This window comes from Symphalangus syndactylus, chromosome 9 (genome assembly GCF_028878055.3).
Source record: "Symphalangus syndactylus isolate Jambi chromosome 9, NHGRI_mSymSyn1-v2.1_pri, whole genome shotgun sequence".
Lineage (NCBI taxonomy): Eukaryota > Metazoa > Chordata > Mammalia > Primates > Hylobatidae > Symphalangus > Symphalangus syndactylus.
This window is the reverse complement of record NC_072431.2, coordinates 43,224,195-43,250,000: the sequence shown is the minus strand read 5'-3', so window position 1 is coordinate 43,250,000 and position 25,806 is coordinate 43,224,195. Positions and strand designations below refer to the sequence as shown.

Here is a 25,806-nt window from a genome sequence, read left to right as displayed (position 1 = left end):
AGTGGACCTTTTTCTCAACCCTTTTTAATCTGGGAGAGTTCTATGACTGCTTTGATGAAAAGAGTATGAAGGAAGAGACCCTGTCCCAGTTCCAGCAGTAGATCTTAACTGGTCTAGCAGCTTGCATTTTATACCTCTTAGAATGTTTGCTCTTGGAAAATTCTATCTTGGAACCCAGCTACCATTCTATGAAAAGCCAAGCCATCTTGAGAAGTCATGTGTAGGTGGTCAGTCCCATTGACAACCTCAAATGAGCTCCCAGCCAACAGCCAGCATCAACTGCCAGTCAGGTAAGTGAGTCCTCTTGGTCGTTCAGCCAAGTTGAGCTTTTGGATGACTACATCCTCAACTAGCAATTGACTACAAATTTATAATATACCCCATGGTAGGCAGAGAATGTCTCCCAAAGATGTCAATTTCCTAATCTCCATAATCTGTGAATGTTATGTTACATGGCAAAGGGTATTCTGATTGTCAATCACCTGACCTTAAAATAAGGAGATTATTCTGAATTATCAGAGTGGGCTTAATGTGATTCCAAGAGTTCTGAACAGTAGAAGAGGGAGACAAAAGAGGAGTGTGGAGTGCTGGGATGTCAGAAGGATTAGGCCTGCCATTGCTAGCTTTGAAGATAAAAGAAAGACAGCATGAGCTAAGGACTATAGGCAGCTTCTGGAAGCTGGAGAAGGCAAAGAAACTGATTATCTCCTAGAGCCCTGAGAAAGGAATATAGCCCTGACAACACTGTGATTTTAGCTCAATGAGATTCAATTCTGATTTCTGACGTCCCAAAACTATAAGATAGATTTACATTGTTTAAACCATTAAATTTGTGGTAATTTGTTACAGCAGTGATAGGAAATTAATATAGGCCCCAAGTGAGAACTACCCAGTAGAGCCCAGTCGACTCATAGAAACATGAGAAATAATTTTTAAAAGTGAAGTTTGAACCACTAAGTTTTACTGCATAGCAATATATAACTGGAATAGCAAGGAAGTTACCAAGTCTATTAGGCTATACTAATAGAATTCATAAGCCAAACTGAAAAGGTTTCCATTGGGCAAAGGGGGAATAAATGGAGCATCAATAATGATAACACTTTAATAGATTAAATGATCAAATACATTTAAATTCATAACTTCATAAAGATATAACAAAATTGATCACCTTTGCAGGATGTCAAATAATAAATTCATTATTTGTAAAACTGTTAGGTTAAAAAAAAAACTCAAACACTTACTTAGCCTACTCTTCCTATACTATCAAATACCAGAAGTGGAAAATTTCTTCTTTATGTAATTTTCCTAGGTAACAAAGGAAAGAGTGATTGAATTTGAATATATCTCTACCATGCAATCTGTAACTAATTAATGGACTTAGGCATTGAGAATTAGTGGCAGCAAAAATTGCAAAAAGAAGCTCCATCAGACAATATGCATGTCCTGCTGGGGGAACACACCACCACAATAAAGTAGCCTTGGAAAAAAAGAAAAAAAGAGAACGACCTGAATCTTATGTCTGATAAAGCCTCTGAGTCAACTCCCAATTTATGGCAAACACAAAGAACAAAGGAGAGAGGAATACATTAAACTGTTAATACATCAAAAAGATAAAGTCAACAAAATCCAGCATAGGGAATTCTGCATATAAATTTCTTTGTTTCTTCAATAAATAAAATGCAAACAGGGAAAATGGATGGAGGGGGAAAGCCTGTAGATTAAAAAACACTCAAAAGACATAATTTAAAGCTAAAACCAAAGTACAGCATTGAAGGATGTTCCCTTGGATAATACAATTAAAAAGATAGAGTTAAAGGGTCTAATCCTGGAGCACTTCAACATCTAGAGATGGATAGAGATGGAGGAGTCAGAAAAGGAACTGAGGAATGACGAGAGAAGCAAGAGGTGAAGCAGGCTGGTATCATAGAAGCCAAGAGAAAAGCATGCTCTGGATGGGGTAGTTGTCAACTGAATCAAATGTTGTCATGAAGTCAGTGAGATGAAAATTGAGAAGTGGTCATCAAATTTGCCAGCACACAGTTCATTGGTGACCTTGCTAAAAGCAGTGTCAGAGGAGTTGAGGGCAAAGCTAAATCAAATGAGTGACAGTAACTGGAAGATGAAAAGAGACATTTAATGGCTATTGGCAACTCTTTAAAAATGTTTGCTTGAGAAGAGGAGCAGAGATACAGCCTGGTAGCTAGGGACAATACAGGGTTAATGGAGATTTCTTTTTAAAGTGGAGTTTATTCTAGCATATTTGTATGCTGAGAGAGAGCTTGAAGATACAGAAGAGAAAAAGCATAAACAAAAAAGAAAAATTCTTGCAGAGTTGAGATGGGATGAAACCCAAAACACACATGGAAACATTGATCTCTGATAGAGGGAGGGTTTCTCCCTCTGCTAGAGGGTGCAAAAGGTAAATGCCCATTTGGGTGTATTTGCAGATTTGGTGGTAGAGAGGTAAGGGAATTTCTACCAGATGGATTACATTCTTTCCTTTCAGTTTGAAACAAGCCCATCGTCTTCAAAGATGTGGAGCTGTATCAGGATATCCCATTTATTAACCATGGGATTGAGGGTAGTGGTTTTTAAATTTTTTTGGACCATTACCCACTAATAAATATATTTTTCTTATGACCCATTATACAGAAACACAGATAATTGAAATAAACTTTCATGGCCCAGTGCTCACTCCTATTAGCTATGTTCTCTTTTCTTTCTTTTTCAAGCCTACTAGGTAAACTAGACTGGCAAGAGCCACAACTTTTGAAGCAGAGCACAAGGGTTGGGGAGGAGGAAAATAAAGGGGATCCTATCCCATGTCAGGGTAAATATGACTCCTGTGTAGGGACTGGCCTTCCTGTCTCAGAAATACATGTAAATTAAGGATATTAAATCAGAAAATGGCTAATAAGATTATTTCCAGTACACTTATATGCTAAAAGATTGTTTTCATAATTTTCTAAATTTTTTTTCATTTTATTGGGAATTCATAGCATTGACCTATTATAGTATATAAATAAAACACTTACGTAAACATTAAAGAATAATTAGACAGATCCTATAATCACTACCCTGGTTAAGCAATAAAACGTTTTCAGTAACTTGGAAGCCCCTCCTCCCAACTGTCTCTGCATCTCTGAGAGGTAACCATAACCTTGATTTTAATTTTAATCATTCTATTTTTCTCTATTATTTTGCCACTTATGCATATATCCCTAAATAATATAGGTTAGTTTGCCCTGCTTTTGTACCTTAGATAAATAAAATACTACACAGTATGCATGCTCTTGTTTCTGGCTCCTTTCACTAAATATTATGTCCATGATGCTATTTTATTCATTTTCATTGCTGGATGCAATTTGTATTTTAATACACCACATTTTTTATATTTATTTACTGTTGATGAACATTCTGCTTGTTTTCATTTGGGAATCCTAGTTTATGTCCTCCTATACACATGCAGGAGCTTCTCAAGAGCATCCATCTAGCAGTAGAATTGCTGGATCAAAGAGTATGAATGCTTTCAACCTTATCAGATAAGTTCAAATGCTTCCAATTTACACTCCCACTACCAGTAGGTGTTTCACATCATTCTATATTATCACTACTTGATATTGTTAGATTTCTTGACATTGTTGCCCATCTGGTGGGTATATATTGGTAATTCATTGGGGGCTTTAATTGGTACTTCTATCTTTTCATATGTTCATTAGCCATTTGGATTTCAGATTTCTTTATTCAATTTTGTTTCATTAAAAAAAAATGCTGGTTAGATCTGATCTTTGACAAACATGAAAAAAAATGGGGAAAGGATTCCTTATTCAATAAATAGTCCCTGGAGAATTGGCTAGCCATATGCAGAAAATTGAAAGTGGACTCCTTCCTTACACCTTATACAAAAATGAACTCAAGATGGATTAAAGATGTAAATGTAAAACCCCAAACCATAAAAACTCTAGAAGAAAATCTAGGCAATACCATTCAGGATAAAGGCACAGGCAAAGATTTCATGATGAAAATGCCACAAGCAATTGCAGCAAAAGCAAAAATTGACAAATGGGATCTAATTAAACGAAAGAGCTTCTGTACAGTAAAAGAAATTATCATCAGAGTGAATAGAGAACCTACAGAATGGAAGAAATTTTTTGCAATCTATCCATCTGACAAAGGTCTAATACCCAGAGTCTACAAGGAACCACCATATGTCAGTCGATTGTTCTCAAAATGGTGCTGCTACCCCTCACAGTACTATCACCAGCTACTAGTCTGACTGTTGGGAAAACATAAAGGGGATGTTATTCAGCTGGAATTTGAGTGTGATCCTCTGGACATCAGTGTGGATGTTGATGTTGGAAAGGATCTGTGGACTCTGAGGAATATCTGTGTCATGCTGTTTACAGAGGGTATGCTCGGACATGGCAGGGCTTTCTTGGGTCTATGTCTGTGGCGTCACATCAAGCAAACTGAGGACCCATAAAGGAACACTGTAACCCTGGAAGATACCGTAAGGATAAACACTAATGCTCACTTCTCCCTAGCTCTTGTTAAACACTCCTTCCTCTCTTTTTATGAAATGTCATGATGAGGCAACAAAAAGGGGGTTAGAATGAATTTTTGAATGCAGATAAGGATATTGCCCATAGAATCTTTTGTGAAGATTTATTCTAACCGGGCTGTACTTGTATTTTTTATTTCTATGATGTTGGGGACAATCATAAAGTCAAAGATTCCACTAGTTGGACTGGCCTTTTTTTTTTTTTTTTTTTACATTATTCCAGTAATTGCACGGAGGCTGCAACCCCTGGGAGGTAGGTGGGAAATGTCAGGGAGCTACAATAGAGAGAAAAAGGAGTGGGGTAATCTTAACGGTAACAACGGCAACTTTCAACAACACTAACTTGTTATTCTGCTTGAAAAATCAGTTTTTAGAAATAGTCAAGTATTTATGTTTGAGTTTTATTTGAAATGCTCCTTTTCTATAAAACCATCTAAATATTTAATAGATAATTTGGAACTTTTGACAGCATTCCAAATACTATGAAATTTTAAATATTTCTTCTAAACAATCACACGAATATATATTTTTCCAAACCAAAACAGATATTCCCATGCTTGAAATGCTATTTCTAATTTCTAATTTATTCTTAAGGGCTAATTTGCAAAATGAAATTGTTTGGATGACTGGTTTGCAGTAAACATGGCGTACCAAATTGGTTTCTAAATTTAGAGAAAGGTTGAGTCTCCTCTTATAATAATCAAGAAATAATAGAAGTATTAATGATAACGAAGCTTCCATAATTAAAAAGTCAAATTCTGAAATAAGCAGAAATGAACATTAGCAGGTAGCAGCTACATAATTTATAATTCTCACAAAGTTATTTTGAGCTCTTTTTATAGGATAACACAACCTCCAACATGCAGTTTACTAAATTATAGTATAAGTACTATATGTGCCATAATTAAGTTCCATAATTTGGGGGAATTTAGTACTATTAAATATAACTTAAAGATACAGGAAATATAGTGCATAAAATTCTAAGAATCACAAAAGAAAGGCAAAGTTGTTTTAACAGATGCTATGATTTCTATGTCTGATATTTCAAATATTTTAGGAAGTAGTAATTATTATTATCCATACAAATGTTTTCAAAGAATAATGCTCTTTACATATGGAATTTGAGGATGAGCTCTATATTTTAAATACGGTAGACTCCATGTCCTTTCTTGGAGGTTTTTGAGGACTAATTTTTGGTAATATCTCTTTAGCATAAAGTGTTCTATGAAGTCCAGCTTCTCGAAGCGCTAACTCGAAGCGAAGTCTAGGGTCAGAAATTATCTGTAGAAATAAAAATACAATTTAAATAGCAATTCATTGAACTAAAATAACTTTTAACATTTAGTTATATGTTTTCCCAAACTAATTTGTTTTTACTGGACAGATGACTAGGTGACAGTAAACTCTGTGAATACAGTGACTATATTTTGGAAACATCTAAACCTTTTTGACATTATCACTTTTCAGTACATCAGTGGTTTCCAATGTAGGGTGTACAGAATATAGTGTACTAGATTAGTCAAAATATAATGCGTTAAAATTATTAAAAGATGAAGTAAAAGAAGCTTACTTTCAGTGCTACTATTGATTTATTACTTATTGCTGGCTGGAATTATAAAATACAGATAATCATTGATTAAAATAAATCTAAGCCACAACCTTGTACATCTGTCTTTAAAAAGCGTCTTAATTTCTCCAACATTTGGCAATATGTAAATTAAGTTTAAACACATGGCCACCACTTGAAAAACAACATCAATAGAACTTTTCTTCCAAGGCTGGATTTCTATTTCAAGCAGAAGTAGAAAATGCCTCCATTAATCTGATTCTAAGTGGAAGTAGACATATGAGTAGTTCAATTTCTGTTTTCATTTATAGCTGATTGGATCTTATTCCTCTTCCCCTCCTCCTATGAATATTAAATGTCAACAGAGACTGTTTGAAATGATAAGAAGGTGGCCACATATGGATTTCACCTAATGAGGCATTTTACATGGCTTTGAAGTCCCCCTAGAGGATGCGATAATAAGCTAGTAAAAGCAGCCCCTCCAGGAGCTCTTAGGCGAACTGGGGCAATAAAAATGTACACAGATAACTACAGATTATGGCAACACGTGGCAGACGCCCTAAAAGTAGTAAAACATGGGGGTGCGTCTCCTGGTGCTGGCGGCATGAGGATGGTCTCAGGTGAAGATGAGCAATTGAATTACCCTTAAAGTCCAACTTAGTCTATAAAGCAGACTGGGGAGGAAGAGAGACCTGAGAAAGGAAGACACCTACAAACTCAGAGGTGAAATAGGCCAACTTGGGATAAGGGTGGTTTGAGCAGAGCACTGGTTACCTTTGAGGAACACTGGAAACAGATGCTTCTCAGCCTAGGACTTGAACTTAAAAGGCTTGCCTGGCCATGCCGAGTCTAAGGAGCTACTAGGGTATGTTTGTTTCTAGTTTTTGCCTAAAAATAATACAATCATTGTAGTTGCATAGGAAGATGGGTCTGATTGTAAGTTCAGAATAAACTAAGGTGGCAGGGAAAGAAGAAATGGAGGCTGAAAGAGTGGTTAGGAATTTACTCCAATTGTCTAGACATAAAGTAATTAATGTCTGAACTTGGCTGGTAGCAAGGAAGAGATAATTGTCAGAAACACTATGAAAACAAGAATCAATAGTACTTGGCAGTTGATCAGATACAGGGCTTGGGGCAACAATGAGTATGAAGTCAAGAATAATACAGAGATTTGTGTCTGAGAAGCAACAAATAGGAGCCTAAGATCCAGGTTTTTCCTTTTCTGTCTCAATGTCTTCTCCCTGGTCCGCTCTCATGTGCTCCAGTGATTCATGTGCAACCTGTGTGCCATTGACTCCCAAATTACGTCTAGGACTCACCACTCTATTCAGCTCCATGTTGTGAGGCTTAAATTTTTTTTTATTATTCAATTTTTGCATAGCTAGAGAGTGAAATGGAGATCTCCCCACTACCGGAACTTCCATCTTCCCAATTCCCTTCCCCACAGGCAGCCCATCAGTTTCTTGTAAATATGTACTAGACATTTTTACTCTAAACATGGTATAAGTAAAACAAATTCTCTCTTTCCCTAAATCTGTTTTTCTTTCTGTATTCTTATATGGTTAATGGCAGCACCACCAGATGATTATAATTTACTGAATTACTACTAGGTACCAGGAAATATTTTAGGCAGTGGACATTTCTTATCTCTAATGCTCACAAGGACTTTGTAAATAATTATTTTACAGATGAGGAAAACAAGGCATAAAGACATAAATAGCTTATACAAGTGCACCCAGCCAATAAACAGTGGATGTGGATTTGAATCCAAGACACCAGCTCTTAATATTACTTGTTGTCTAGCTTGGAATCATCCTTACTTTCTTTGTCCCCTCCCTTTCTCAGCCAGGGCCATTCATGACCCCACCACCAGCACTGCTTCTATGAAGGCTCTGCCATTTTAAAAGGAACTCACCCCAACCCACGCCCACCCACACTAATTTTCCATTCAGGACACATAGCTAAAACATAAATCTGATTACAGTTGTGTGTCACATAATGACAAGGATACATTCTGAGAAATGTGTTCTTAGGCAATTTTGTTGTGTGAATGTCATAGCATGTACTTACATAAACTGAGATGGTACAGCCTTCTACACACCTAGGTTATATGATATAGGCCATTGCTCCTAGGCTACAGCCTGTACAGCATGTTACTGTGCTCATTACTGTAGGAAGTTGTAACACAATGTTAAGTACTTGTGAATCTAAACATACAAGAGGAAATGCATTGTGCTATGATGTTAAGACACCACTAGGCAATAGAAAATTTTCAGCTCAATTATAATCTTAAGGGACCACTAACATATATGTGGTCTGTCTTTGACCAAAACACTGTTATGGGGCACATGACTGTATATAATTTAAAGCTTCAAAGTCTGGCATCTGCATACAGATACCTTAGTAGCAAGGCCTACTTGCTACTACTGGTCAAATGCCTTAGTAGCAAGACCTACTATGCTTTTCACCGCCTGAACCTAACCCATGTTTCCAGTGTCCTCTCCAAGCACTTGTCATGTACCCCTTGTCATGTATCTTACACTGAAGACATACTAGGAAAAAGCCTTGCCCCACCCTCTTCCGCTTGGTCAAACCCAGAGGTGAAATAGGTCAACTGAAAATAAGGGTTAGCCCAGCGGCCTGAGACTTTTCAGCTTCTGATTTCAATCCTTAGCTATTCTCCCCACTTTGGCAGCTAGGATATAGAGACATCTCTTAAACCTTGTAATTAATCCTTCTCCCTATGCATCCTCCCCCACAACCTATTTTTGTTGTTGTTGTTGTTGTTATTATTGTAAATCATCTGGAGCAGATTTTGCTACTGCTTCCAAAAATCTTTGACTAACATAGGGCTCAGAAGTTTCCTCTCTGACCACCTTCTCTGACTTCTCCAGTCAGGGTTAGCCATTCATTCCCTTCTTCTTCCTAGGGCAACCCTTAGACCTTCATTATAGAGTTGATCCCACCCTGGTGGCATTGTTGCTATACATGCTACTTTCCTTCCGCAGTAGGCTCTTTTGCTCACTTCCTCCAGACAAGATCAGCCTATCTTGCTCTGATGTAGCCCAGGCACCATACACAGAGCCAGAATATATGTTGCATAAATATTGGTTCAATTGATGAATGAATTATGCCTCTTTAGAGTCCCTAGCAAAGTATGCCCCACAAAGTAGAGACATAAGCGGATGAATGGTTGGTTTCCTGGTTTTAAAATAATTAAATAATTATTTAGCTTCTCTCCTTAGATTTGTAAAACTGACAACTACTTTCTGTCTTAATTTCCGCAACTGCTATATCATCCATCCACCCATCCATCCATTCATCCATCCATTCATCTGTTCTCCCTCCTACCCTCCATCTGTCAATCCATACATCTAAAAGATCTTTTAAAATCCTTTCTCGGTTACAGGCACAGATTAAAATGAACCCCAGGTTCCTAAAAATGGTTAAATAAGCCCTTAACACCTTTTTCCGTAAAAAATGTTTTATTTTATCATTAGCTCTGATGTATTATCTTCTGTTCATTTTCATTTCTAAAAGCTTTCCTCTGCTTTGTCATCAGTATCAGTTGTTTAATATAATTTATATTATGAATTTAAATATAATTCTTAATGTAACAAACATTTAAACAACAAGACACAATACAGAACTCTCAAATAAAATTTTATAAAGCATTTTTTAAAAAATTTAAAAAATAAGCTTCAATGACAGATTTATGACATTTTTAGGTAACCTTTTGTTCTATGGTAGCCTATTAACTAGTTTGTAATATTAAGAATTATGTAGTAATTATTTACTATCATTTAGAAGTAAAAATTATGCTAATATGTAAGATATTCAAATGTAAATATTGAAAACTGTTGTAATCCAAAACACACACTTCTACAGCCCTTACCATCATCATGGCTTTTTCACCAGTCATGCTAATTTCCATAATTACCTGCTGTTCATTGTATGTATTCAATGTAAAGAGTGGCTTTTGAAGAATAAATTCTTCTTCAATTTCAATGCCCATCCTAGCTTTCGATGCCATTGTATCTGACATCATTCTAACAGGATCAAATTGAGCAACAACAGCAACCTAAAAATGAGAGAGCATGGCTACTTGGAACAAGGTACAAACTAAATATTTCTGGGCAACATTATTGATGTCTAATGCCCATTAAAGTTAAGAAATTTTATTAAAGGTAAAGCCTGAGAGGAAAGGGCAGAAAAAATATTAATTGGCCAGTCCTAGAGATCCACAAAGGAGATAAAACAAAACAAGTCAATACATATAGGACAAAATATTAAAAGGCCTTGGCATATAGTTATTTGCTAATGATTGAATAATTATAATTAATTTCAGATAACAATTTATCTTTCTGATATAAAGTCACAGGAAATCTCGTATAGAAAACCTTACATGTTCAACCAACTTGAAAGTCACAGAAAGTAAAGAAAAAATTCACTTTTTAACCATTAGCTATTTATGGTTATGGTAACAACCCCATGAAGTTTTCTAGGAAGTTTAATCTGATCGAACTGGATCTAGAGCATATAATTCATGGGTCAAGTGTGTTGGCATTAGTGAGCAAGGTGGGTGAATTTCCTTTGTACCAGGCAACTAGATTTCCAGGGACTCCTATAAACGATTGTCCTCCTTCTACTGAAAAATTGCAAAGTCATTTTAACCCAAATACCCTTGTCTTTTATAATTCAAACCTGCATCTTAATGAAAGGAAGTCACTAATTTTGTAAATGATATGCACCATTAGTAACACCTGCCTATTAATTCTGAAAGTCAAGAATTAGCATGAAGAAAATGGCATTCTTAATGCCATTTAAAGACTGTAATAAAATAACTGAGGGTTGAACATGCATTAATTGTTATAGGGTTGCTAGCTAAAATAGCTTACATCACAGTTCTAAATACTGATTATAGATAAGAGAGAACAGCTATTTCCTCCTTCAAAGCATTCACAGATGGAAAGAATTCTAATCATATAGACTATAGTTATCAAAGTTATGTTTTGAACAAGAATGTGTTCAGTAGTAGTGACATTAAGTCTTGTACCCAGAAGGCCATGATATATAAATATTTGCTAATTGTTGAATAACTAAAATTTTGTAGGATCCAGGATTACCAGGACTTACATTCCTATGCTTTAAATTTATCTTTATAATTTTTTTATCAAAGAAGATGATGATATAATAGTTGTATGCATTTACACCACATCTATACCATCTCATTTAGCTAGACTTCCTTGGTTTGAATCAGTATAACATTTACTAGCTGTGTGACTTTGAGGAAAGCACCTAACCTCTGTGTCTCCTCTGTTTCCTCTCCTATAAAATGGGGATATTAATATTGCCCACATCATAAAGTTGTTGTAGAAATTAAAGTAACACCTAACAGCATTTAGAAGAGGGCTTTACACTTAGTAAATAATGATTTTGAACTCACATTATTGCAAACCTATAAGACAGATCCTATTATTCCCATTTTTCAGATGAAGAAATAAAGCTTATGGAGGTAAAGTAAATGACCCGTTTCCAGTGCCGGTGAGTACACAACCAGCTTGTACCAGGTTGGAAGGACACAAGAGGCCAAGTTCTTATCCATGATTCTGTGTTCCCTCCAGCAACACAGGAGTGAAACCAAGTAGTCCTTTCCTATTAGCTGGGAAATGGTGTCAATGAAGATTTTAGAGATTTTGAGTTGAAACAACCACTTCAAGTTCAAAACTCTGAAAAACTACCAGGTAAAACGATCACATTTCCCAAGTTCTTAAATTCTCACCCTTGCCCTCTGCCATCCATTTTCATCTATTTTTGCTTACTTTCACTAGGCAAAGTGATGGGAGGCTTTTATTTCTCCACAAAATAGATATTTTCTAAAAAACCGTTTTTAACACGTTTGTTGACTGTGGAATGTTTCCAAAGGGAGGCTCCTATGCCAAAGAAGATTATCTTGCTCGAACTCCACCAGGTTTTTTGAGGACAGTAAAATTCGTAGGCTAGATGTAGAGCCTCACTGTTGTAAATGGATACTATCCAGCTAATAAACTCTAGGTGATATGGATATAGTTAAATCTTGGGAGAGCTTTTTAAAAGGTGATGATAAAGTTCTTTCAATACACTGAGAAACTGGAAATGGTTCAATATAATCTAATTGCTCCCAGGAATGAACAGCAGTATCCCAATTTGGAAAAGTTAAATTTTATATAGCAGATGTCATGAACTAAGCCCCAGTAAGAATGCTATTAAGAGCACTTAGAAACATTTTTTTTTTTAAAACCACCCATGAAAATTTCCAAATGAAAAACACCTGTTTCCTAAGGGCTTCTAGCCGCCGTGCTCTCTCTTTGTCTTCACGAGCTTCTTGAAGGGCCGCTTCCTTTTTCTCCATCAAACGCCTTTCCAATAATTCTTGTCTATATTTAACCCTTTAAAAATAACACAGAAGGAAGTTGTGGAAGCATCATAATAATATTGGAGATTGTACGGAAAACAGCATAGGGGCAGAACACATCTCAGAGGTAACAGCACTGTCACATATTGTTTTTTTTTTTATTGATTTCTCATGTCCAAACCAATAAAAGACACTCCTATAAAATGCAATTTTTTTTTTTTTTTTTTTTGAGACAGAGTCTCGGCTTGAGTGCAGAAGCACAATCTTGGCTCACTGCAACCTCTGCCTCCTGGGTCCAAGCAATTCTCCTGCCTCAGCCTCCCAAGTAGCTGGGATTACAGGCACCCGCCACCACACCCAGCTAATTTTTGTATTTTTAGTAGAGACGGGGTTTCACCATGTTGGCCAGGATGGTCTCAATCTCCTGACCTCGTGATCCACCTGCCTCGGCCTCCCAAAGTGCTGAGATTACAGGAATTCATAGTAATTCTAATAACAACCAGAGAAATACAGGAAAGCATGGGAGTAAAATTCAGTTCATCTCATTCCTCATTGAAATCATTTTATTAACTCTCAAAGTACCCACTGGCTGCCATGGCTCTGGCTAACCTGCCCTGAGAAGTGACTGGCTCACTTTCAGGTGAGCTATTATAGCGGTCTCCCAGTGAGAAGTTTTAGCACACCTTGGGTTGTTAGAAAGTTTACATTACTGATTAAATATACAAATTTTTAGAAGGAAAAGTAAAATAAGCTACTATAATAATATGTCTAAATTATTTTACTTACTAGAACTTAAACTTTACATATATTGTCATCTACATTCTCACTTTCTGAGTAGGTGCGTATGTGTGTTAAGCAACTTTTAAAATTGCACTTTGACATCTGTAGATGGCAGCAAAAACATGACTTTCCCTTAGCATTCTATTTCCAACCCCCTTAAAATCATCAGCTATTAAAATATGGCACACTTAAATACCAGCTTAAAGCCCTGAGCTCCTTGGCCCTCCTCTGCTGCCTTTTTTGGGCAGCCTCCCTTGCCATCTCCTTGTCCAAGCTATTCTTCTACTGAATTATAGAGATGGAATTCATCCTTTCAAAAGAGTAGGCACCTGGGTTCTCAGGGGAGTATTAGCTCTCCACCTCTGCCTTCCATCATTGAAAGATTTAGCTTTCTCTGTGGCAGCAGTCACAAATGCCCTTTACCCTTAGTGTGCACACCTGCATTTTCCAAGGTGGAGACACCTTCACTAGACCTTTTACATTCTGGATTCTGGTATTTATGGCGTGTTCACCGTGCATCAGGTCTTGTTCTAAGTGCTTTATATGTTTTAGCTCATTAAGACCTCACAACAATCATATGCTGGGGTGCCATTTTTAATTCCATTTTATGGATATAAAGAAATAGAAGCATAGACATCTGATCTAAGAGATGTATAAATAAGAGCCACTGAGAATTTGGAGAAAGGTGAGATGACCAATCACTGCATTGTTGGAGCGGCTGGTGAAACTTAGCAAGAACTTCACGGAGGAGGCAGTATCTGAGTAGGGTCTTGAGGATTAGGATTCCAGGCAGAGACAGCAAGTGCAGGGTTGGCATCTGAGAGTGGCCCTCACTTGCCTCGACCTAGTCATGGAGGCCACGAGAGGGGAAGAGCTCAGGGTGGCAAGAACAGAACAAGTGAATGATGAGTGACAGAGAAGCCCAGGCAAGTACTGGTGGCTGAGGCTGCAGCCAGAGGGTTCCCTTAGGAAGACATGCTCCTGGGGAGGAATACCCTACAAACAGGTTGCTCATGAGGCTGTCATGAAAGGAGAGGCACAGGAGAGGAAAGGAGGGAAGCACAGAGTGGATCCTTGTGGAATACAAAACCTAGAATGGGATTTAGAAGGAAAATTCTAACCTCCTTTGATGGCCATGAGTGTTCTTGACAAAATCAGGAGTCAATATAGTCAAGACACATGGATTAAAGAGCCCACAGACCAGAATGCTCCCTTTCTCTCATGCCTCCATGTCATGGAAAGCTCTATTTCTCATTCTCTCCACTTTCACTAAGGCATGACATGACACAGCCTCCCTAATGAGGTTCTACTCAATTTAAGCACTGAGTACAAGCTAAGTGAACTACTGTGAAGGTTCAATTAAAAAATACCCTGGGATTTGACAATTACCATATGCTAATTCTCAGAACCTTTGGAAAGTTTCCCTTCCTTTGGGATATATATGTTGCTTTGTCTGCAACAAAGTTTTTGTCTGCTTTGTGGAAAAGTAATAGTTGTTACAGTCAGGGGAGCTTGACTAGTGAGGAAGAAATTAAAAACGAGAGAAAGGCATTTGTACTTGTGTGGTAGAGAAGGCTGACTCGCTTACTTTGAGGCTCATTCGTTCATTTAACAGGTATTTGTTGAGCACCTGCCATGCATCAAGGGCTGTGTTAGGCACTGGTGATACAACGTCAACATGGGAGACATGCTCCTGTCCTCGAAGAACTGACAATCCAATGTAGATACAAAGACCCAGGCAATTATGATACAGGGCAGCTTGCGCTCTGATGGGACAATGGGGCAGGGACCATGGGAAACACAGCTTTGCCAGACTTGGGGCTTTCAGGGCAGTATCTGTAATAGGAGGAAGTACTCTGAATTTAAGATCCAAAGAAGGAGAAGGAATGCACCAGGAGGGGAGAGAATAGAAAGAATGATTCAGACAAAAAAGTAGCATTTGAAGGCCCAGAGGTGAGAGTGAGCAGGTATGTTTGAAGAACTAAAAGAAATTCAGAATAACCAAAAATAAGCAAAATAAGGTGCAGAGGGCCAAGAACTGAAGCTAGAGAAGAAAGAGGGGCTGGACTGTGGGGGTTTTGAAAGCATAAGAGGTTTTGATCAGGGAGAAATATCTGCTGTGATATGCAGGATGGGTTGTTGGGAGGCAAGACTAGAGATGAGCAATCCAGATGGGATTGGAAGGCCTCCTGATCTAGGATGGTGGAAGAGTATTCATAGGAGGTTGGGAAAAGATAGAGATTTAAAGGACATGTAGAAAATAAAAATCAGTAGAAAGTTTTTGTTTATTTTATGGGAGAGGGAAAGAGATAGAGGAAGTTTTCTGTCTTACACAGTGAACAGTGGTGTTCCTCCCTAAGACTGGGAACTTCCATGAGAAACAGGGTAGTGAAAGAATTAAGTTCAGTTTGAACACACACCTGTCTTCACAAGATCTGGGCTGGAGAAATACATGGGGAGCCTTTACCAGTAGAACGGAATTGAAACCACAAGGCAGATGCCACCATCTAGAAAAAGAGTGTAGAGTAAGAAGAGAGGTAGGCCTGGGATTTATTCCTAAAGAAACAACACTTAGGAAAGGGACAGAAGGAGAGGAAACCATTTAGGGAAATGAGGAGGATAAGTGGTCCTAAGATATTAGGGAAAATGGGGTCAACAACATCAAATGCTACAGAAAGATCAATTCTAGTGCAAAATAATGATTGGGTTAAACAACAGGGAGTCATTGGTGACCTTGGCGAGAACATCCCGCAGAGGTGGATGAGGTGAGGTAAGGCAATAAGAGAGGGCGTGAAGACACACAAGTCCTGCAGCAAAACTGATGCAAATGGGAGGCGAGAGACAAGGCGGAGCTGGAGGGTGCACAGAGCCCACCACAGTTGCATTGGCTCCAAAGTGATGATCAAGGTCACTCTGACTGCCTGAAGGATTGGCCGTGAAAAAATTTCAGGACTTAGGAGACACACTCAAATTCTTCATTTTTACAGATGCTATGGTTTAAACTCAAATAATATTTCACTTAAAAAAGGAGAAACTCTTGGTGCCTCTTTCTTCTACTCTGGATAGAAAATTTTCTTTGCCTAAAGAGAAGTGATGCAGAAAAACTCCTGGGAGGAAGCCAAATACTCACATATTCATGAGGAAAGAAAATAGCAACACAGTAAAGTCAATCATTTGGAAAATTTTCCACATAAATACTTTTAGCCATTTGAGGTAGCAGATTTTCTCCAAATTAAACTGTTGCTATGAAAGTCAATGTCCGGAAGTGGCTAAACTCAATAGTTTTTAAGTTGTGCACTGAATTCCCAAACAGAAACCTTCTTGGGTTCATTTCTCAGTCTATTATATGCTCCCTGAGTCTACAAAGGTTGAAAGTGCTGCAAAAGAGGCATTTTCGACTTCTCTTGGGGGAGGAGAAGCATCATATTGTTCAAAAGCAACAGCTGCTGCAGAATCGGGCACAGAACTAACAATAATCTGGAAAGGATTTTATTTAAGCCTCCAGGCCTGAGTGTAGTTGAAGGGACAGTATGCTTTCATGTAGAAATGGAGAGTTTATGTATCATTTATGAGACTTTTTAATGTGTGCACTGCACTCTAAGAAATGAGTATACAAATGCAAATGTTTGGAAACACCTTGATGTGTAGTAACAGCTTCCCTGGGCTTCACTGAAACTTCAGTAAGAACCAGGCACAATAATAAGTACCAAATCTTGACCTCCCTTTTATCTCGAGTCACAGCTAACTTTCCTCTAAAAAGAAGCTACAGCCACCAAGGGGGAAAAAGACTTCTGACAAATGGTCAATAGTGGCAAGTTCTACAATTTAAAACAAACAAAAAACTTAAGCAATAAAACAGAGCATAAAGACATATCTTAATTAGGGTCTCTAACTAGTGTGGAACTCCCTCCCACCACCTAACATTTCAGGCAAGAAATTTGCCCTACTAAATTAAAGGCAGTTTATAAACAAACTTGCTACTTAATGTTTAAGTCATGTGGCTTAGTCAATGTGGAACAAGAAATCTTTAAACAGGCACATGCCGGAGGTGCTACCATCAGGTGTTTCAGCGGCAGCATCATGGGGAACCTGTTTCTGCCTGTTGGGAAATTCATTTTTGGCTCAGATTTTACTCAGGAGGTTGTTCTTCCCACTAAGAAGAGGGGACCCCTCCATTAACCACAGGGCACCCCAACAGGGAAGAATGTGCAGATCAAAGCAGGCAGGTCAGGTGCCAACACGTTTCAAGTGGAGGGGAGAAGTCCGCCCAAAGAAAAGAATGGGAATTGTACATGCAATTCACATTCACAGTGAAAGGCATCACCCCTCTAACCACATGGGCTGGGAGTCTCCACTCATTGGGGATTCTGGCTAAAGGCATAAGCAAAGACCAATTTCTGCAAACAGGAATGTGAATCCTGACAAGACAGTGACATCCTGGTACAGATTGGCATGAGGCAAGAACAAAAAAAACTCACAGGATCTCTGCAAAACCAGAAAAGATGAACCCTTGCCAGCCCCAAACAGAGACCATTGTTCCAGCTCACAGAGCTTCCTGGTTCCTTTGTGAAGCTATTGGAATCCCATCTTTTAATTGATTAATTAGTTAAATTAGTCAACATAGAGTTACTTAAGCACCTACTATGTGTCAAGCACTGTTCTAGGTGCTCAGGTTATAATACTGGGGGGAAATAAAACAGGAAAGAAGTCCCTACTCTGTTGAGTTTTACATAATTTGTGGTCTGTTATGCATAAGCATGCCTAAATGAACACTGTAGTAAAATCACAAAATTGTTCTTAATAAATTGTTTTTGAATTTATTCATAAACTTCCAAATTACAGAGCCCCCTCTCAGATTGCTACAGAATCATGGTTCTCAATCACTGAAACTTGTAAAATGACTTGCAATGCCAAGCCCTCACTCCAGAAAAATTACATCAGAATCTAGTAGTCAGGCCCAAGTACTGTATTTTGTTGAAAGTTCCACTAGATGATTCTAATGAGCAGCCTGGGATGAGAACAAATGCTACAAAGCTTAGTCATTCTCAGACAAGCGTACATCAGAATCACCTGTGTGTCTGGTTAAACCTCAGACTTCTGGGCCAGCTCCAAAGTTTCTGATTCAGTAGTTGTGAAGTGGAGCCCCCAAATCTGCATTTCTGACAAGTTTCCAGGTGATGCTGATTGTGCTGGTCTGGGGCCCACACTTTGAGAACTACAGCATAGATAAATATACAGATTAAAAGGACTCTACCTGACTATTGTTATCAAGACAAAACCAGATACAAATTACCACCTAGACAGGGCTTATTTCTGTTTGCCTGTGCTAAACATTGCAGTTATATGCCTCAGGACTGTTCCAAACTAGAAATTCTTGCTTGGTATTATTGACATTCCAGAGCAGGACCTTTCAACCCTATTCTTTCCCAGCCCCTATGGCCCTGACACACATGGATGACAGGTTCCCTCAGATACCAGAGCCTTCTCAGGCTTGGATAAGGGCTAGTGATGGGCAGTTGCAACAATGGCTATTACTGAACCTCTTTCTTTCCCTCTGATGGACAAAACACTGGTGTATCCTGATGACAGCTGAAAACCTCAGGCTACTGGCCGATAAAGGGTCTAGTCAGTAAAATCAAAGGAAGAGGAAATAACTCGAAGGCATCTCAGCCTTTAAAAAGAGATATGAACCACTTTCTTTGAGAATCATTTTGGCAGCTCCAAGGGTTGGATATTTTATCACAACGGAAGCAAAAACCCATAAATAAGGGCACATTTTCCTGTTGATTTTAATCGGTTCTAAGCCTGCTGTTTGAGTTCAGGTGAGCTGGAAGTGAGAGATACAAACAAGGACTTCAATCTGGGAGTCCAATGTTGAAAGCAGGACAAGCTGTGAAGAGAGAGACACTGGAAGAATGTTGCAAATATCATATTAGCCCGTTCCCCAAACTAATCCAGAAAAACTATTTCTGCCACAACTGATTTATTATTCTTTTTTTGAACCATTCCTAACCCTTTCTACCTGACCCTCTGTAATCCTTTTATATCTTTACATATCTTCAACATTTTCCTCAACTACTCCTTTCCAATAACATTCCAAATGGGGCTCACTGTTTATAGAGAATTTAAAAATAATGAACGGACAAAAACCTTTTAAAAAAATCACCATGCCCCAATAGTCTAAATAATGTTAGTGATAAAATACTTCCTCCACTGGAACACTCAGCCCCACCTGACCCCATTCTTAGTCGCTGCTTTCAGTGATTTGCCTTAATTGAAAACCAGTGCTTCCCAGGTGCCACTACTTTTATTGCAACCTCTTAAAATAGAGGGTACCTGCAGAGAGGAGGCTGAGTTTTTCTGGCTCCTCAGTGACAATTTCAGAAAGTTTTACACACTGACTTTGGGATGATACCATCCTGTCTGTCCTATGGTTCTTGGAATTAACTACTGGCTGGCTGGGTCAGTGTCCAATATTTACTCATCTCTGCCCACACAGTCTCTTGATTTCCAGCACCATTAACTCCATCCCTACTTCAACAACCTTTTCCTTAGACCTAACTTGGAGTTGTCATCACCTAGAACTGTTCCCCTGCCAAAACCTTGAACTGGGGAATCCCGTTATATGCCTCTAAGATCTGGGGTCATGGCATAGACTTAGAAAGACTGTATGCTGCATAAGTCTAGGAAGTGTCATTCACATGGATTGCCTGTCACCCTTCTGACACTGTCACCCATTTAACCTTACTTAATCTGTGACTTGAGCTTAGCAAGATTTCCATTGTTCAACAATATTTATTAGCTTAAATTAATAACCAACCACCTTCCATGGTTCTTTTCCTCTACATATAAACTTATTCAAATGAGGTGGAGGGATATATCTCTCAACTCTGGCTCCCTTTTCAGATACTGTCTTTTTTCTTTCATTCCTTTTACTGCAAAATTTCTTAACTGAGGAAGCCATACATTCTGTCTCCAGCTCTTCACCTCTCATTTATTAACTTAAATATCATTGAACAATGGAAATCTTGCTAGGTACTAGGTTAGGCCTTCCCTCCTGAAATTTTCCTTCTACTTTTCCCTTTTCTCCCAGGCTACAAGAACCAATCAGGCTTTATCTCATTCTCTCCCCAGCTTTGGAGCCCTGGGTCTATCTCTTCAAAGGCATTGTCAACAGTATCCTTTAATTACCTTGCCTTTTTTTTTTCTCATCTACCCTGCCAATATCCAACTCTAATTCTTTGTTGAAATTATTATACACTAATGAAGTTGAACCTTAACTAGACATTCAACACTGCTCCAGAATTATTTATTCTCTCCCCAGCTGCTTGATGTTCTCCTTGAATTTCTACATCATGGCTAACTCTCCCTCTTAGTGGAGAACCTCACCTGCTCCACTGAAAAGATCATTAATTTCCTCAATATGCTTTGCCGCTTCCAATCTTGTCAAAACTCATCTTCATTCATCCTTTGCTCCTTAAATCTGGGCTTTTAATCCTATAAACCTAGTTGCTGCTAGGATCTTGCTCCAGAAGTGAACTTCTTTCTTTCTTAATTCTTCAGTCTCTCTCTTTAACCAGCCACTTTCCATGGTTCTCTTTCCTCCATGTATAAACTTATTCAAATGTGGTGGAGGGATGTATCTCTCAACTCTGGCTCCCTTTTCAGATACCATCTTTTTTTCTTTCATTCTTTTTACTGGAAAGTTTCTGAACTGAGGAAGCCATACTTTCTGTCTCCAGCTCTTCACTTCTCATTTAGTCCAAATCATCCTGCAGTCTGGCCTCTGTCCACTCCACTCTATGGAAACCACTTTCCCCAATAACACCAGTGACTCAAAATTGCAAACTCAGAGCCATCTTTCAGAGCTCCTTCAATGTGACCTGTCTGCAATGCCTAGTACTGATGATATCTTCTTCTTGGAATGTGCTTTCTATCACTTGCACTGCTTTCTCTCCATTCCTTTTACCAGCTTCTCCTCGTCTGTCTACCCAAAGTTCCAACATGAATCCTCTTCTTTTCTCAATTTAAAAACTACTTCTGAGAAATCTGACTTCAACTACAATCAGTGCACAAATATCTGCAGCCTCTACCTCCCTCAAAGTCCCAGATCCTTTGAGCTTTTATTTGTTCTTTATGTAAGTTCAGGATTACCCTCAAACAAATCTCTCAAGTGTAACTATATTACATTGCTGGTTAAATAAAGAACTGCTGCTTTAAGGGTGTCTGAGTTGGGTATAAGGCTGACATCTTCTTGTGCAAAGTTAGGAACGAACCTGATGACACATCTAACTAGAAAGCCAGACGGCTTCCTTACATGCTGTTAAGAGATGAGCTACTACGTTACCCTGGGTACCATGGACAGAGCTAAGATCATGTCCGGTGAATTATTTGGGGTCCACTCCAATCCAAAAGCAGACAACCAAGCTCCCAATGTTTAATGTCTTATAACATGGCTGCAACAATTTTAGCCTGAAATATTCATAGAGGAGTTGGTCATTTCAGCTACTCAAAAACCTAAGGAAAGCCCTCATAAAATATGTAACTTTGAGCAATAGAACTTCCTGGGGCCAAGAAAATCATGTATATGCTTAAGCAACTGATTGAAGTGACTTCACTTTTGGGATTATTAGCTATAAACCACTTTATATAATCTAAAAATAACGACTTTGATATTAGAATAGTTTTTTCAAATATGTGTCTTCTTTCTAGCAGTAATTAGATACCAGAGCCAACTGCCTATTATGGACACATCTAGATTTTAATCATTAAATCAGTACTGGGATAACTGGCTAACCATATGCAGAAGAACAAAACTGGACCCCTACCTCTCACCATATATAAAAATTAACTCAAGATGGATTAAAAGCTTAAGAATAAGAAATCAAACTATAAAAATCATAAAAGAAAATCTAGGAAATACTCTTCTATACATTGGCCTAGGCAAAGCATTTATGACTAAGTCTTCTTAAAATGCAACAAAAATAAAAATTGACAAATAGGACCTAATTAAAGAGCTTCTGTGCAGCAAAAGAAACTCTCAACAGATTGAACAGACAACATACAGAATGGGAGAAAATATTTGCAAACCAAGCATCTGACAAGGGACTAATATCCAGAATCTATAAGGAACTTAAGTCAACCAGAAAAAGAAACAAATAAATCCATTAAAAAGTAGGCAAAGGACATCAACAGACACTTCTCAAGAGAAGACATATAAATGGCCAACGAACATCATTAATCACCAGAGAGATGCAAAACAAAACCACAAGATCCAGTTTTGACTCTTTTCCTGGGATTTATATACGGATACTGAAGAAAAGCCTTTTCTTCTCTCTGAGGTCACTAAGCTAGAATGATATAATCAAGCCTGGAGCTGCTTATAGCCATGCCTCCTCTTCTTCCCACCTGCAGCCAGGCCCTAGAAGAAGTTCACATCAATGCACAGACAGGTACTGAGTAAAGAGTTAGAAAGAGAGTGAGAGGAATCTGAAGATACCATTTGAGTCACTGAGGCAAGACTCATGCTCTGGATTCCCATTCTTGTAAATCAATTCATTCTCTTTTCTGCCTAAGCTAGTTTGAGTTAGGTTTTGTCAGTTGCTTCTGAAGATTCCTGACTAGTAGACATATCTTCTATGTGTAAGGAAATATGTGTCTTTTTGTCCTCTGTAACAAGAGGACATGTATCTAGCTGTTCCAAAGGGTAATCAGTTCTTTTCCCAAACTGATGGTCCATGGAATGTTAATTTCCCACAGGAAGTTAACATGTATACCATAAAAATGTGTTCAAGTAAGTTTGGGAAATACTAAGATAAACAAAGTAAAATAAATTTATTTATGGCAGGAGATTTCAGAATATTTATGATAATATGGTGGAGTGCATTATGAATCTCTAAAAGGAAGATTTGGTGTGCTTATTGCTCAGTTATCTCGTAACAGAAACCTTTTTCAATAGACCCAGTTTGGGAAATAATACTTGCCTTTCCATAAGCAAGCAAGAATGGTCAAGTAAACAAACTGAATGGCGTAGACACATAAGACACTTTCTGCTTTGTATTATAATTTCTGTTTTCATGTCTTGTCTACTAGACTGTATACTTCCTGAGTCTAGTGGCTATGACTTAATCTCCTGTGTATCCCCAAGAACTAGCAGAGTTCCTAAAACACAGAAGATATGCACCAATAAATGAAAGAAACATAGAATAAATGATGAGTGAAATTAAAAAGTGATGGAAAGCATTCTATTGAATATCCTAAGCTGTAGGTAAATAATAGGACACAGGAGTTGGCAAAATAAAAATGTAAGAATAAATTAAATATACATTATTCCTTTAAGCCTGTCTAATTAGTCAGTGAGTATGACTTTGTAAGATATTTAATCATTTGCGAAGTTGGAAGAGAAACTGAATTACTGGAGAACAAATCTAGTGTCTAGTTCCTTTTGAGAATAAGGAGCCATGAATGCTAAAAGCGAAACTCAGGCATGACATCCAAGACCATGATACAGACTTGCTAGGATCATGATTTTGGAGGGACAGCACAGGCAGAAATAATGTTGGCTTTCAGAAATTATTTATCATGAACTGAAATTTAAAAGGCCACTCAGGCAGATCAGCATTTATTTGCCCAATTGCCTCTAATACATTCATTTATTCAGCACATTTATACAAAGTGCCATATATGTAAATGTGTAACAATCATATTTCTGCAAAACAAACCAAAAACCCAGAGCAATTAGAAACACCTATCAAGTACACAAAGGCAGAGCTTACATCTGGATTTTGAATACTTACAGGCACCTGTCACTTGCCATCATATGAACTCACTAACAAAAGACATCTGCCATTTGATACTAATTGGGTAATTTGCACAGTGACTCTTGAACTCACAAATGGTTTATGGTAGATATAGTTTAACTCCACAATTAATATGTATTGCATTTTAAAAATCTTTACAAGGCCATATAATCATTTTATCAGTTGTGTAAGAAGGGAACTTTTGTTGAGGGTTTACCTCATAACATTGGAACCTTTCTTTAAATTCTTATGCTAATTTTGTTTGTAAAGAAAAAGAAATGCTTTTAAAAGTAAGAAAATGATAAGCATGGGTGATTAGTTTTTTTGGAGAGGTTTTTTTTCAGCTGAAAAATTCTCATAAGACACATATAATTTCTGATGCCCAAAATTTTCATAAATGTGTTTTCAGAATCACAAATACTAAAGGAGGCATTGCTTTAGTATTGAGCTTTTTAAAAACATGCTAATAAAATATACCACCGTGTTATCAAGTCATAATATTTCAGTCTAGTTCTATCTATTTTTAACTTCGGCTACTTATTGTGAGAACTGATTTTAATTGGTCCTCGTTTTTCTGGAGATAGACATCTGTATGATTAAGATGATGGGACTGGGTTCTCTTCTTTAGCAGCACTGCTGAACCGAGAGGGCACTGAGACCACAAAAGAAACCACAGTCTTCTCCCTTAAACAAATGATTTAAGTAAATAAGATTAATAAAACATGGCTTCTCTAATGCTGTTTGAAAAATCCCCATTACATTCTCTTTCTTCCTTCCCAGATCTCTCAGAACTTCTGTAGAAAGCAAACATCAAAAGGACCAAAGATTTTTGTAGCGATTCAGCCGCCCACAGCAAAGAAGTAAACCTTGATTTTCTTTCAGCCTAGGAAATGATCAGCGAAGAGGCTTCACAAACAGCCTCTTTAACATTTGAGGTTAAAAAAGAAAGTCAGTGGAGCAGAACAGTTACTTTCACAAATGCCTTCGAGGTTTTTTCTTCCATTTTTTAAGTAACCCTTCTAATCCCCCCAGTAAAATATTTTCATTAGCTAAACTTTTTGGCTAGGCATTTTAAACATGCTTTAAAAAAACAAATGATAAAATATATTTATGTATTGGGTGTGACTTTTTCTAGTGCTTTTTTCCTTTGGCTTTCTCAAACGCTGATTTCCTCCGGCTATAGAGTTTCAACTAGCTTCTTTGGTGACTCTGCCAAGTCACACCTACCTTAGCAGTTTCCTTTTTGTCTCGGAATTCAGCTTTTGAGATTGAGCTCCGGAATCACTGTTGCTTTTTTTTCTTTGGAGACAGACAACTCTTACAAAGCAGTTCACTCTAGAGTCCTGCCAAGTGAACCCTGGTGTTTGGATTTCAGGAGGAGAGCCCATCTCCAGTGCCTACTTGGGGAACTCTGTTACCTACACTGTAGTTTTTTCAGGTGAGATGCCAAAGGTTATGTTCAAGAAAGGCAAAGAGAGAGAGATGTGTTGCTTTCACCAACACTCAGACAATAAAGTCAAAAATAGTAAAATTAAATTAATAGGGGACCAACTTTACTGGAAAAGATAAAGCAATAAACTGGACAGAGATTCAGATGAACTTACAAATAATATGTAGATCACAGATAGCCCCCTCTTTTAAAGGAAACATGTATATATCTTCTCGCCAGCTTTATTCAAGTATGCACAGAAATAAACCTCAAGAA

The 25,806-nt window shown here is 37.9% G+C and overlaps 1 protein-coding gene and 1 long non-coding RNA gene across 15 annotated transcripts in view; one reads left to right on the top strand and one right to left on the bottom strand.

Moving 5' to 3' along the window:
- The window catches only part of LOC129489459 (uncharacterized), a 25,330-nt gene extending 274 nt beyond the window's left edge, over positions 1 to 25,056 (top strand). The window contains exons 1-4 of the long non-coding RNA XR_008659992.2: positions 1 to 290; positions 10,149 to 10,243; positions 11,621 to 11,672; positions 24,882 to 25,056. The exon at positions 1 to 290 is cut by the window's left edge and continues 274 nt beyond it. This is a non-coding gene — a long non-coding RNA (uncharacterized lncRNA). The remainder of the gene's footprint in view (positions 291 to 10,148; positions 10,244 to 11,620; positions 11,673 to 24,881) is intronic.
- Positions 1 to 25,806, bottom strand: part of CCDC148 (coiled-coil domain containing 148) — a 315,736-nt gene that overhangs the window by 1,676 nt on the left and 288,254 nt on the right. For 10 of the 14 annotated variants that reach the window (XM_055292055.2, XM_063646010.1, XM_055292046.2 and 7 more), the window contains 3 exons: positions 12,439 to 12,556; positions 10,069 to 10,209; positions 261 to 5,842 (listed from right to left, as the gene is read on the bottom strand). In XM_055292055.2, the coding sequence (XP_055148030.2) occupies positions 5,696 to 5,842; positions 10,069 to 10,209; positions 12,439 to 12,556 (406 nt within the window). In that variant the 3' untranslated portion in view covers positions 261 to 5,695. Of the gene's footprint in view, positions 1 to 260; positions 5,843 to 10,068; positions 10,210 to 12,438; positions 12,557 to 25,806 lie in introns of those variants that run through there. The other 4 variants (XM_063646011.1, XM_055292051.2, XM_055292048.2 and 1 more) reach the window with 2 other exon arrangements.